This window comes from Sceloporus occidentalis, unplaced genomic scaffold, assembly GCF_023333645.1.
Source record: "Sceloporus occidentalis isolate IW3139 unplaced genomic scaffold, rSceOcc1.0.p SCAF_1, whole genome shotgun sequence".
Lineage (NCBI taxonomy): Eukaryota > Metazoa > Chordata > Lepidosauria > Squamata > Phrynosomatidae > Sceloporus > Sceloporus occidentalis.
In genome coordinates, this window is record NW_028316981.1 from 236,205,103 (window position 1) to 236,218,632 (window position 13,530).

Consider the following 13,530-nt stretch of genomic DNA (forward strand, 5'->3'; position numbering starts at 1 on the left):
TTTCTCTGTCCCCTGTTAGCATTTTGTCATCTTCTCCATGTAGTAGCCCTACCATTTCCTTCTTCTTCCTTTTGCTGCAGACATATCCAAAAAAGCCCTTTTTATTGTTCTTAACCTCTCTAGCAAGCCTGAGTTCATTCTGCGCTTTAGTTTTTCTGACTTTACCCCACTTTACCTGCTGTTTCTTTGAATTCCTTTTTTTGTGATTTCCCCCCTTTTCCATTTCTTATAGATGTTCCGTTTAAAACTTAACTCTGTTAAAAGTTCCTTAGTCATCCATCCTGGTTTCTTGAGACACCTCCCATTTTTCTTTCTTAATGGAACTGTTTGAAATTATGCCTTAAGTATCTCCCTTTTGAGAAACTCCCATCTGTCCTGAACTCCCTTCTCTTTTAGTATTTCTGACCACGGGATCACCCTCAATACTTCTCTAAGTTTACTGATATCCGCTCTCCTAAAGTCTAGAATGCGTGTCTGACTATGCCTGGCTTTTCCTTTCCACTGTATAACAAACTCCAGGAGAACATGGTCACTTCCACCTAATGATCCCACCACTTGCACCTCATTAACCAAGTCATCCTTGTTGGTTAGGATCAGATCTAAAATAGTTGACCCCCTTGTTGCCTCTTCCACCTTTTGGACAATGAAATTGTCTTCGAGGAAAGTGAGGAATTTGCTAGACCTTGAGGATTTGGCTGACTTTGAATTCCAGCAAATATCAGGATAGTTGAAGTCACCCATCACTACTGCATCTCTTCTTTCTGAGTGTGTGGTCATCTGTTCTAGAAAGGCATCATGCAATTCCTCCATCTGACTGGGGGTTCTGTAGTAGACTCCCACCATAATATCCTTGTTGTTTCCCTCCCCCTTAATTTTTATCCAGATGCTCTCCACCTGGCTTCCAGTATTGATGTCCTGGATCTCTTCACTGGTGTAAATATCTCTGACATATAGTGCTATTCCTCCTCCTTTCCTGTTTGGCCTATTTCTCTTAAAAAGGTTCTACCCCTATATTTCTACATTCCAGTTCTGAGACTCATCCCACCAGGTTTCAGTGATACCTATTATATCATATTTACTTTATTGTGCTAGGAGTTTGAGTTCATCTTGCTTATTTCCCATGCTCTGTGCATTAGTGTAGAGACATCGCAGACCAAGGGTCCCCTTTACTTGCTGCCTGTGCAAGTTTTTTTGTGAAAAAGATGACAGTATGTTCATGTCTAGTTTGGGGAAATATTATTTGTTATTATGGGTTTCATAGTCTATCAAGTATTACGAGTTTTTGACTATCAATGATTTGTATTCTGCCCAAGAAACTAGGAATCAGTGAGATATGGCTGGATAAAGTGGAGCATACCAAGCATTGTTGCTTTTTGTAGTTGTGCTATTGTGACCCTATCTGTGGTGCTTTGTCAGTCCATTTGACATTGTTCCCAGAGCATCTGTTGTTCTGTTCTCAGCACGTGTTGTGTTTGTCTGTATCCAGACAATCAGCTCACATCCAGCTACTAAACAAAAATGTGGAATGTATTTAGAATAATTGTGGACTGTAATAAGAGTAACTTTAAAAAAGAAGATAAAGAATGGAAAGATGAGTGGTAGGATGAGGTAAAAAAGAGAGGAGTAGAAATGGTCCTTCAGACAGCAAAAAATAGCTTAAATTTAGGAGAACAAAGCCATAGGATGATTTCCATGAACCTATCAAATATAGTTGCACAGAATGAGGACTAATCTGATTAGTTACATGAAATCAGGACTAATCCTATCAGGACTAATCACAGTTCCATGTAGATCAAGCCACTATTATACTTAGAGCAACAGACCATGCCTTGTTGGGATGGAACACCTATCACTACTGGAATCACAGTATTCTTTTCCTAGAAACACTAGGAATTTGTAGTTCTAGATATTTTATAATCTTCTAATGATGTTTTGTTGCTGTTGTTATATTTAGTTATATTCTACCTCTTCCCCAGCCCTGGAATTCAGGCAGGATACAAAAGTTAAAAATGATACAATTAAAAATACACATCATATGAAAGTTAAAATATAATAATACTATCCATAGAATTAAAAGCAATTATAAATATATTCATTCAAACAACTACAAATAATAACAGTCAACCAAAAACAGATATTGTTCATGGTGTGGGCATTGTACAGTATGCCTTTTTTAAAAGAAGAATTAAACTTTCTGAGGAGTTCTGGGTAATGATACAGACTTATGAAAAGGTTCACATATTTTGACAGCCAAATCCCTTAACATGGTTTTATATATATATATTCTTTATCTTGTTCTTAGGTTAACTTGTTTGTTTTGCTTTCCGTTATCTGTGTTCTCTTGAACCTGGCTGGATTTATTCTTGGATGCCAAGGTGCTCAATTTGTGTCCAGTGTACCTAGATGTGATCTGGTGAGAAGCCATTTTACCTGATTATGCCTCAAATGTAATAGATGGTAGCAGTTGCAATGCAAACCTTTACTGAGTTAGAATTCTTATAAAATAAAATACAGCATATCAAAAGTAGAAAGAAAAACATGACTCTGTCCTGTATCAGCTAATTTAATATGTTTTATTCTCCTTTTTTTACCCATTCAGGGTCAAAGAAAAAGGAGTAACCATATCAAACGATAAACAGATTAATCTGAGTTCACTCTGTTAAACCCTATGCTCATACTCATATTACCATTAGCCCTTGGCTTACTCACTTAGTTCTTATCCCCAGGTGAAATGAAATCTTGGAGTGGAAATACACATTGTATGAAACATTGAGCTGCTCCCCAAAATAGCACACCTAGAATCATTCTGCCCCTCTGTTACTTTGATCGTAATAGATGCCATCCATAATATTTTATGACAAAGACCTTGAGATGAGGCTTCATAAAAGTAAAGAGAGGTGTTATGAAGTGGTTTGAAGAGACCCACAGGGCCTAATAATCAATGTTTCTGTTCTGGCTAATGGAACAGAGCCTCATGTTTTGCCTTGAATTCTATATCACTAGCTTGCTAAAGCTTAAAAGATACATCAGCAGGTTAGAGTTTGAACAGTCCCTCCAAATAAAGATCATTAATAATTTGCAATATTGGCTTGGAGGGATCACTCAAAACATAATCAGTTGAGTCAAATGTTGTGTCAGCCTAAGCTTTGATTATTCTGGGAAATAATTAGTAAAGTTCTGAGAACAGTGAGCACCTGAGCACAGCGCTCAATTCACTATCCTACAAACCACAGATTTGAAGATCAGCTGAATCCAGCCATTTATGTTTCTTGAAGCAAAGATTTCCCCTCCCCAATTTTGTTAATAAAATTTTGGGGTGAAATAGATCAGCAGAAGGCGCTATATGAAGCTGCCCCTTCCAAAGCTGGATTGGGGCCACGGCAACCATATACCATGGCCCTAATCTGCCTTGAAGTCTCCTAAAAAAGGAGCGACAAAAAGCCGGCTTTTCCACCTGCACAGTGACCAGAAGCCGCCTTCATGGCTCCAGCAGCATGCAGCGTTACTGCCCCTGTGTAAATGGCCAGGCGGCTTCTGGGTGGCTTTGTAGCGTGTGACGTGTAAATGCTGCACTCCCAAGCCACCCGGAGAGTGGTGCAGAGAGGCGGTCTGTATCGCTCCTTTGTGAAATATCACATATATTGATGATGCTGAATAAATAATATGTATGAGACAAAAGGCACACATGTATGCAGGTTTACTGAGAAATGAGATGAATATAGAACTTTAACATCAAATGTCCCCTGGGTTAATTAGGAAACAAGCTACTCTTCCAAAACTTAAGATATAGTTTATATAATTCAATTTTTTTTCAATTGAAGGGAAAAAAACCCTTTGACCTTATGCAGATCTTTTAGGTAAATACTGTAATGGCAGGTATTCAATAAGAAGGTTTTAAAGGGTTTCAGAAGACTTTAAAGGTTTAGAAGGTTACCAAAATCCACATTTCCACGAATGCCCCAAGTAAGAGAAGACATCTTCAGGAGCACCCATCTGATCAGGGCTAGCTTTTTAATATGACAAATTTAAAATATATATATCAGTTAGGGAGAAACAATAACATAATAGTTATTCCGGCAGTTCATTGAATGTTGGTAGTAAATTGCTTTATGGATTTTAATTTTTTGATTCCTTCCAAGTATACAGCATGATATTTTTGATTGTGTATTGTAAAATTTTATTTCAGTTTGCTAATTCATAATTCTCCTTACCTTCTGCAATATTAAAGGTAGATGTGGGTGAAAATAAGTTTTGTTTCTGTTGTGAAGAATTTCTGCCAGCAAAATGCACAGAGAAAGAAAATGCATTGAAGCTGTATCCAGTCCAGTCATGCAGTGCAGTTCACCTTCTCCTCAAGGTGAGGTCATCACCTAATATTGACTCACAGGCAGTGAATAAACTGCAGTGAATATTTATCCTGGTATTATGTAATTCCTTTATATATAGTGATGCTGACGGCTTTCAAATGTGCTTCTTTTTTTTTCTTTTAGCACTGTCCTGTTATTTTTTCTTCAGAGCCTGAAGAGAGTTGGGGAAGAAATGGAGATAAAAAGCAATGTATAAAATTTAAAGCAGGGTTGTGAAGACCAGAGCGTCTGGGCTGCATACAGCACCAAAAGCTTGTTACAGTTTCTTGAACTCCCCCAGATCTTCAGACACCCCCTCCCCTCACTTTTAATATATATTTTTGAAGGAAAAATTGCCCAGACCACTACAAGAGTCCTCAAATAAATCAATTTAGTGTTACTGTTCCCCAGATTCTCTCAGTGTCCTTCCCCAAGAATAATAACAGCCCAAAATTGGCTTGAAATACAGGAAATGAAAACTTAACATCACGTCCAGTTGCACATTTGGCTGATTTTCAGCGGCAAATGCAGCAATGCAGACTGTCTGCCCTGGTTTATGGAATGTAGTCTTTATTTATAGAATAAGGAAGAGAATCAGCAGGTATAGTGGTTTGCGTTTTGGACTATGACTGGAGAACAGAGTTCGAATCCCTGCTTAGCATTGAAACCCAGTAGGTAACCTTGGGTGAGTTGTACTTTCTCAGCCTCAGAGGAAAGCAAAGGCAAACCCTCTCTGAACAAATCTTCCCAAGAAAATCATAGGTTTTGCCTTAGGGTTGCCATAAGTTGGAAATGACTTGAAGGCACACAACAACAACAAAGAGTGTGCCACACACCATTTTGGTAAAGCTTGTGAAAGCAAAATCAATTTTTCTTCCTTTGTTGTAAATTACAGTACTTCAAGGTTCATAGAATTTGTCTCCAGCTGAATTCAACCTCATGCTCATTCATGTCTGTTTATATGAGAATGTAATGTGAAAACCACAGTGTTTGAATTTGCCTATGAGGGCTAAACTCCATGTAACTTTTCTCATATGGTTTGACCTTGAGCACAAGGTCCAGTTTTTGCCCATGTTTTACAGCCAAAAAAAAACCTGTTGAAATTTCCTTCAGTTGCCAAATTTCTAGTAATGGAGAAATTTAAGGCTTCAATTGATCATTTAGAAACATAGTTGAGGCATCCAAAGAAAAGGGGCAGGCAAATTTACCAAGGGAATATTATGAACAACAACAGCAACAAAGTTTTACAGATGAATGGTTTTCAGTGTTTCATTCTCTGCAGTGCTAGTAGCAACTGAAAGAAACTCATTGGGGAGGCATAATCCCCCCCCCCCAATACTCCATAGTTATATACTCTTGCACATAACCAGCATGGGCTGTCCAATATTGTTTGAGATTCTGATGTGAGAGATCAGGGGTTTTAAACTCCTCCCACCCTCCCTGTGATACAGATCAAGCCCATATGTCAATTATCTCACACAGAAAAAGGCTCTCTTGTTCAACCAATGCAGGTGTTTCCCCTTATGCAATAAGTAAGTGCAGAAAGTCAAATCCAGAATCCCCTGGCCCACCATACTATCCTAATGTACATTTTGTTTCATGTGTTGGTTTTTTGTGTTATTTATTTGTTTAGTTTTACCAGTATGACAAACAGGATCAGCATTGTAAAATCAGTATCACAAGTCCAAATCAAATAACAGTTTAAGGCCCCATTCCCACAGGGCTATAAAGTGAACCAAGAATCGGATTATAGGAACATTGTTCCCATTTGAACTCGCATTCAATCCTAGTTTAAGGAAAATTGTCCCCATTTGAATTCGCGGTCGATCCTACTTTGATCGATTTCTCTAGCGAAAACCCGAATCAGCCGGGTTATCCTGATACCACTTTTCCAGCAGTTCTTTTGCCAGGGACCGTGTCCAATCTGGGGTAAATTAATGGGAACTTCGGGTGTCCGATTCGGGTATTTTGGGATGGGAGGGCCAATTTTAAAGGGTCTGGTCTGGAGGTGTCACCCACTTTGTTCTCTTTTTTGGCATTCCCGGCACCATTTTTGCGTTCACATAGCCTTTCCTTGGTGGTGCAGGAAGCGATCGCGTGTGTAGCAGGCCCATAGCTAGTCTTGGGCAAGGGGACCCCAAAGTGAGGGAGACAGAGAGACTTAGGTTGTATCTACAATGGAGAAATCACCCGGTTTGGCACCGCTTTCACTCTTTCCTGGCTCTAGGCTATAGAATTCTGGGAGTTGGGCCCACAACAAACTCCAACTCCCAGAATGCCATAGCCTTTAGTCAGGATGCTTAAAAGCAGTGCCAAACCGGGTGATTTCTCCAGTGTAGATGCAGGCTCAGTCTCTCTCGCTCTCTGGTATGCGCGCGTCTGCATGCTCCCCTGCCTGCCTGGCCCACCTGGGAGTTGGAGTTTGTTGTGGGACTGGGCACATGTGCGCGCACACACATACACACACGGGAAGACCTTTGGATCTGAATTGGATCCCCTCTTATTCTTCTTCCTCCTCCTCTTCTTTCTCCCAGTCTGTCTCCTCCAATTCTCTAGCCACCAAGCCAGCCTCCTCCTCCTCCTCCTCCTCCTCCTCCTCCTCCTTCTTCTTCTTCTTCTTCCTTTTTTTCTTCTTCCTCCTCCTCCTCTTCTTCCCCTCTTCCAATTACAATGACTCCTAGCCGCCCAAGCGCTCAGGTGCTTCAGCGATCCATCGACCACTTTAAAAAAAACACACACACACACACACAGAAAGACAGGTTTGAAAGACACAAATGGGAATGGGGAACAAAAATAGCCTGCATCAAAATGCATTGAAGCAACTGATGTCACTGTGACAGCTAATCGCCTAAGCGCTTGATTGACAGCTTAAAAAAGAAAAAAAAAGGTTCAAGACAGGCAATGGGAATGGGGAACAAAAAAGTCTGCGTCAAAATACAACGGAGAAATATCAATGGGAATGAGAGCACGGGTCAAGAAAAAACGAGTCTGTTTGCTCCCTTTTTGTAATGGGAACGATGGATGTGATTCGAATACGACTCGGGAATTCGATCCAAGCCAGTCTTGCAGCAAGATTCGTCGCTTTATATCCCAGTGGGAATGGGGCCTCAGCCACCTTATCAGTCCCATGGCCAGAAGGTTTGTCCTCTGTGTTCCCACCATTACAAATAATTCAAAGGGTTTTAGCCAAGATCAAGTTGGAGAAGGTTCAGGTGGTTATGATCATACCATATTGGCCGAGACCATGGCTTCTGGTGCTGATGAGTACGTAAGTGTAGTAACTCTGACATCTGCTGCAAGTGGAAGAGTTTCTACACCAAGGTCCAGTTCTTTATCCCAATCCAGGCTGGATGAAACTAAGTGCTTGGAGACTGAGAGGAGGAATTTGATAAAAGAAAGTTGTTCTGCTGCAGTGACAAGTACTATTTTGACATTTAGGAGAAAATCCGCTCAGATGGTTTATTAGAACACCTGAAGAGCTTTCAAGATGTGGCATTTGGACAATTTTGTACAATCTACATCAGCAACTGTCAAGAATATTCTGGCTTTCCTGCCGTTAGGTCTGGTGAAGGGTTTGAGTCCTAACAAACACACACACACACACACACACACACACAAAAGCAAGTGTCAGATCTGTCATCAGTTCTGGGCATTAAAGGGAAGTTGTTATCATCTCAACTTCATGTGAAAAGATTTTTACAAGAGGTGATTTTGCAGACTCCACCAACAGTACATAGATTCTGGTATGGGATTTGAGTCTAGTATTAAATATACTGACTGAGACAATACATGCCACTGGAGTGCCCAGAAGCCGCCCTGGGGCTGTCTAAGGCAGCCTAAAATCAGCCCCAAGAGAAGTGGATCTTTTCCACTCCTTTCTGTGGTCCATTTGGGACCATGGCAGGAGACACCCTCAGAGTCACGGCATGTGTTCATTGCAGTCCCGGTGCAATCAGGACGGGAGTGGTTTCTGGCCGCTTCTTCCTGGCCATCTGTTTTGCCCCGTATTTACCATTTGAGCCAGTGAAGGAGGCTTCACTGCATTTTCTGTCTTTCAAAGTACTGTTATTAGTAGCTGTCACGTTGGGTAGATGGGTCTCCAAGTTGGTTTCATTGTTCATCAATCAGAAATTCTGCAAGTTTGCAAAGGGAAAGTTATTTTTGATTATAGATTCATCATTTGTGCCAAACTCATTGTGGTTGAGAGCTGGGGCTCAGGCTCTGGAATTGCCCATATTTTGTCTGAATCCCGTTCACTCACTGGAGAAGAAGTGGCACTTGTTGGATGTCAGAAGGGCTGTAAAAGAAAGACATAAGACTTATTTCTCTATTTTCATCCCAGAACAATGGGCATTAAAGCATCTAAGCCAGTGGTCCCAAATGTATTTGGGCTACTGCCCCCTTTCTTCCTGAGTGACAACCCTAGCACCCTAAATGCCTGTTTCTTGATGTTAGGTCTATTGTTTTAATGCAAATTCAAAACTACCAATCCTTTGGCACCTGGTCACCTTGGAAGCAACCTTGTGGCAAAGGCTAGCATAGGTGAGAGGCTTCTTGCACCAGTCACCTTGGAAGCAGCAACCCACTAGTTGGCTGACCAGTGATGGAGAAGCCTCTTCCCCATTCCAGTCATGTGACAGGTCTGGACAAGAGGCTTCTTGATCATTGCTTGGCCGGCTGCTCAGTCAGCTGCTCAGCTGCTGCTCCCTTTGCACTCACTCACCCTGGGAGCAAAAACTGGGCAGCTGGCTGAGCAGGGACTGAGAAGCCTCTCGACCATGGTGGTCTTGTGACAAAGACCAGTGTAAGAAAGAGGCTTCTCAGTCGCTGCTTCCTTGGCTGCTTGGTTTTTGCTCCCAAGGGTGCAAAGAGAAAAGTGTCTCCCTGTAGAGAAAGGACTCTCAATCTAGTTCTGCTGAGACAGAGAGGGGCACAGCTGGCTTCCCACTTTTCTCCCTGGCGAGGAAGGACTCTCAGTCCAAGAGAAGCAAAGTACTTTAAAAGAATCGACCCCAAGTACTCCTCCTGCTCCTTCCCCAGAAACTTGCCTTCCCCTCACAGCTTCAAGTCGCCTCCCACACAAACATTATTTCTTCTGCTATCTCATCTTGCGGCTTGTCCGACAAAAGAAACAGGAGCACCAGTGCCGCTCCAACCTGCTGGCCAAGTCCTAGCAGAACTCACAAAGCATAAATGGGATCCCAAATGTGAAGGCTTCTTTTTACTACCATTTCTCCCCTGCCACTATGTGTTCTAACTACATTCCAGTCAGTCAGTCTGTTCCAAAATGGCATCATGGGAATGAGCTCATGGAGATAGGTGAAGAGTAGGAGATGTCACCACACAAATTAACAAGGCTTCACTGTGGTTTTAATGAACCCTGAAAAGAGACATTTCAGGCAACCCTCATCCCCACTATGGTCCTAAAGGCTGGTTTCCCTTGTCTTTCTTGCACACCAGTACTTTAACTGAAGACTGCCCTTGCTGCCCCCTTTTCCCTCTCTGCCCCTGGGTCCACCCACTTTTGGAATCATTGATCCCAGCAAATGCTTTCAAGATGGATCAAAAATTGCAAAAATGCCAAGATCACAGCATGCCTGGGCACATTCAACACAATCAGTGGCAACTACTACAGATTACTGGGTCGCAGTTTTGTTAGAAGGTGTGTGCAGAGCAGTGGGATGGAAGGAGCCACCTATGTTTGCCCACCACTATAAAATTGAGAAATATAAATAGGGACAGGCAGCCTTTGGAAGGATAATTCTTTCAGTTTTGCAAGAGGATAATAGACCCATCTGAGTGGTGGAAGCTTAGGTATATCCCACAGATAGTGGATTGCTCTTTCAAGCGACCTAGGAATGAGAGGTTGATAGTCTAAGAAGACTGGAAAAACAATACACCGTGGGGATTTTTATTTTCATTAAAAAACAAAAACCTTTCCACATTCTATCTGTTCTCTCTCAATTCACTGTTTCTCTCCAGATTAGTAAGGCTATGAAATCAAACTGGAGGGAAAGAATTTAACTGGATTAAAATTTTGAACACTGATGCCCTATTAGGTTAGTGCAAGAGATTAACCACAGGTTTGCTCCTTCATCCTTCCTGGAATGACCATTCTTGGTAGGTAGCAAACTCTCATTCTGGTTAGTTTTTCTGCTAGAGAAATCAGTTTCTTTGTTGTAGTCTCTGTGCCTCACACATTAGGGTTTTGCGCCTGTGCAAAGATTCCATTCAGAAGTTCAAACCTGAGCAGATTGGCGGGTAGACTCACCCACTACCATGTACTGAGCATGCCCAAGTCCGCCAGTCTAGCTCCACCTTCTGCTCTTTCGTCTGCTGCAAGAGAAGCTTCATCTTGGTTGTTCTCTGACTGATTGGTAGATTTGTTGTCTTTTTCTGACACCCCCCTTCTCCTTTTTTCTTCTCTTACTCTGCCCCCTCCCAAAAAAAAAATCCCAGAAAATTTTTAATATTTCCTGCCCAGCTGGGCATTTTTTCTCGTACCCCCTACGGCCTCTACTTTCCTTTTCAAGTTTTGTGTTTCTTGTCGGCGTAAAGTAGTGCTCTCCAACAGGCATTCCCAGTGCCTTTTTTTGCTTAGGGGAAAGCCATATTGTTAAGCATTATTCAGTCTTCTGATCTTTTACCATGCAGATCCTTTGAAATAGGAGCCAACGCCTCAAATTTTTTTGTTGGGATCAGTCTGTTGGTCGCTGACTGTGTGACCACTAATAATTAATTAATAATTTGTTTTATTTATATACCACTATTCCAAGGATCATAGCGGTGAACAGCAAGTAAGCTAATTAGCAAGTAAGCTAATTTGCCCCCACAGTCTGGGTACTCATTTTAGCGACCTCGGAAGGATGCAAGCCTGAGTCGAGCTTGGGCCCTTTTGCTGGTCTTGAACTCGCAACCTTGTGGTTTCGAGTGAATGGCTGCAGTACAGGCATTTAACCACTGCACCACCAGGCTAAGGACCCTCTGACTTTGGTACCTGTCTTTGCATTACCGAGGATACAGAAGATTTCGAAGAAAACACCTTCGACATAATCTTCGTTGATATTGACGTCTTCGATACTGACTACTTTTTTGATATTGCTGTCTTCAGTGCCGACAACATCTTTGATACCATCGGCCTTGACATTATCCCCAGAGACTGTTGCCATTGCTGTCCCAAGCCTTGATATGGAGCCCACTTCACCTGTGTAGGCTCCTACCATCTCCTCTCCCTCCCCCAGGAGGTGCCATCAGTTTCCTAGCCCCCCAAACCTCATGTGCACAAGGCAAAGGAACGGTTGGCGGCCAAACACTGTAGACCCTGGCATGCCGAAGGAGAAGAAATAGCATAAACATGCTAAGCTCCCGGGATCAGCCCTGATGACCACCTCAACGACTTCCGTATCAGTACTTCCTGAGCAGGCTGTTTCCTCGCCCCTTTTGTTCCTCCTTATGGACTTGGTACTGATTGCGTTGTCAATGTCATTGCCAACTGTGACCTTACTACCACCATCTGAGCCCGCTACATACGTCTTGCTGATGCTGGCTTCGACTGCAGTATTCTCCCCACTGTCTCTGGTCCCATCATTGCCGCTTTCTCAGATCATGGCTTCCCAATCAAGGGCTTATCAACTGTTATTCTCTCCTCCACGTCCACAGTCCCTATGTGCGTGGCCAGCCAGATCCCATCATTCTCCGGCCCCATATGGGGATGGTCCAGACTTCTCCCATTCCTCCTCGAGGCTGTACCATTTTGGAGAATATTCTTCCTACACTTCAGAGGTCAGAACTCCCTGCTGGATGCTTTCCTTTGTGACTGGTCAACACATTTCCTTTATTCTTTCTCCCCTCTTCTTCTGGTGGTGAAGACAGTGGTCAAGCTGTCAGAAGACAGGTCAAACGCCATCCTCATGGCTCCATACTATTGGAGGCAGCCCTGGTTTGCTCCCCTGCTACACCTGTGCAAGGGCTGTTAGCTCAGGCTCTCAGGTTGGTTGGACCTCCTCTCCCACTCCAGTGGAGAAATCCTCCACACAGATGTCTCCACCTTCCACCTAACATGGAGGATTCAATGCTGACCTTTCTGGACCTCCTAAGAGTCTTATCAGCTTCTTGTAAGGACTCCACCAAACATTCATATTTATACAGATGGAGACATTTCTGTGCTTTCTCTGAAACATGCTCTGTTCCTTCCTCACCTGTCCAACTTCCTTACACTTCCTGCTCCATCTCAGGGAACAAGGACTGGCTCTCATCCCTTAAAGTTTGTCTCTCTACCATAGTGGCCTACCAGCCACCTGGTATACCCTCTGCCAAATTATTCACCTCTCAAAGGCCTCCATCATCTCTATCCTTCAATTCCTCCGCTAGCACTGCTCTGGTCACTCTCCTTGGTGCTCACTCAACTCACATGACCTCCCTTTAAACCTCTGGGTTCAGCATCCCTCAATCTCCTCTCCTTCAAGGTGGCATTTTTGGTTATAATCACCTTGGTTAAGTGATCGTTAGAACTCACTGCTCTGCACTTGGATGGGCCTTATCTGGTTTTTCATAGGGATAAAGCTGTCCTCCAACTAGACATTTCTTTCCTACCCAAGGTGGTCTCCTCCTTTCACAAGATATAGTCTTACCTACCTTCTACCCAGAGCCATCCACTCCTTTGGAAAAGACTGTGTACACTCTGGATGTTCACCATGCTTTGGCCTTTTATGTTCAACATTCTGCTGAGTTCTGGTTGCCTAACAAGTTGTTTGTTTGTTATGAGGGACTTAGGAAAGGCCACACTGTTTCTTCACAAAGGTTTGCAAAGTGGATTGCCCAGACTGTGGCCTATGAACTGGCTAAATGCCCTCCTCCTGTTGGTGTGCGTCCACACTCAACTAGGGCTGTCTCTTCATCTGCTGCCTTCCTTCAAGGTGTCTCCCTGCCTGACCACTGCAAGGCTGCTACAGTACATGGTCGCAACCCTCCAACTTTGTCCAGCATTACAGGCTTGACTCCAGGTTATATTGGGATCCAGTTTTGGTCGTGCAGTCCTTTAATCTATTCTACAGTGACCTGCCCCCCCCCCCCCTTTCACAGGTAAGCTTTTTAATCACCCTGTTGTATGAGGCACAGAGACCATGATGAAGAACATGTTGTTTACCTGTAACTGTAGTTCTTCAAGTGGTCATCTATGCCCTCA

General features: G+C 42.9%; 1 protein-coding gene across 4 annotated transcripts in view; it reads left to right on the forward strand.

Annotated features, from left to right (window-relative positions):
* Window positions 1–13,530, forward strand: part of ENTREP1 (endosomal transmembrane epsin interactor 1) — a 59,128-nt gene that overhangs the window by 12,352 nt on the left and 33,246 nt on the right. For all 4 annotated transcript variants that reach the window (XR_016277328.1, XR_016277326.1, XR_016277327.1 and 1 more), the window contains 2 exons: window positions 2,303–2,413; window positions 4,229–4,357. Coding sequence is in view for 1 of the 4 variants with exons in the window: in XM_089490420.1 (XP_089346546.1) it covers window positions 2,303–2,413; window positions 4,229–4,357 (240 nt within the window). In the remaining 3 variants the exon portion in view is untranslated. The remainder of the gene's footprint in view (window positions 1–2,302; window positions 2,414–4,228; window positions 4,358–13,530) is intronic.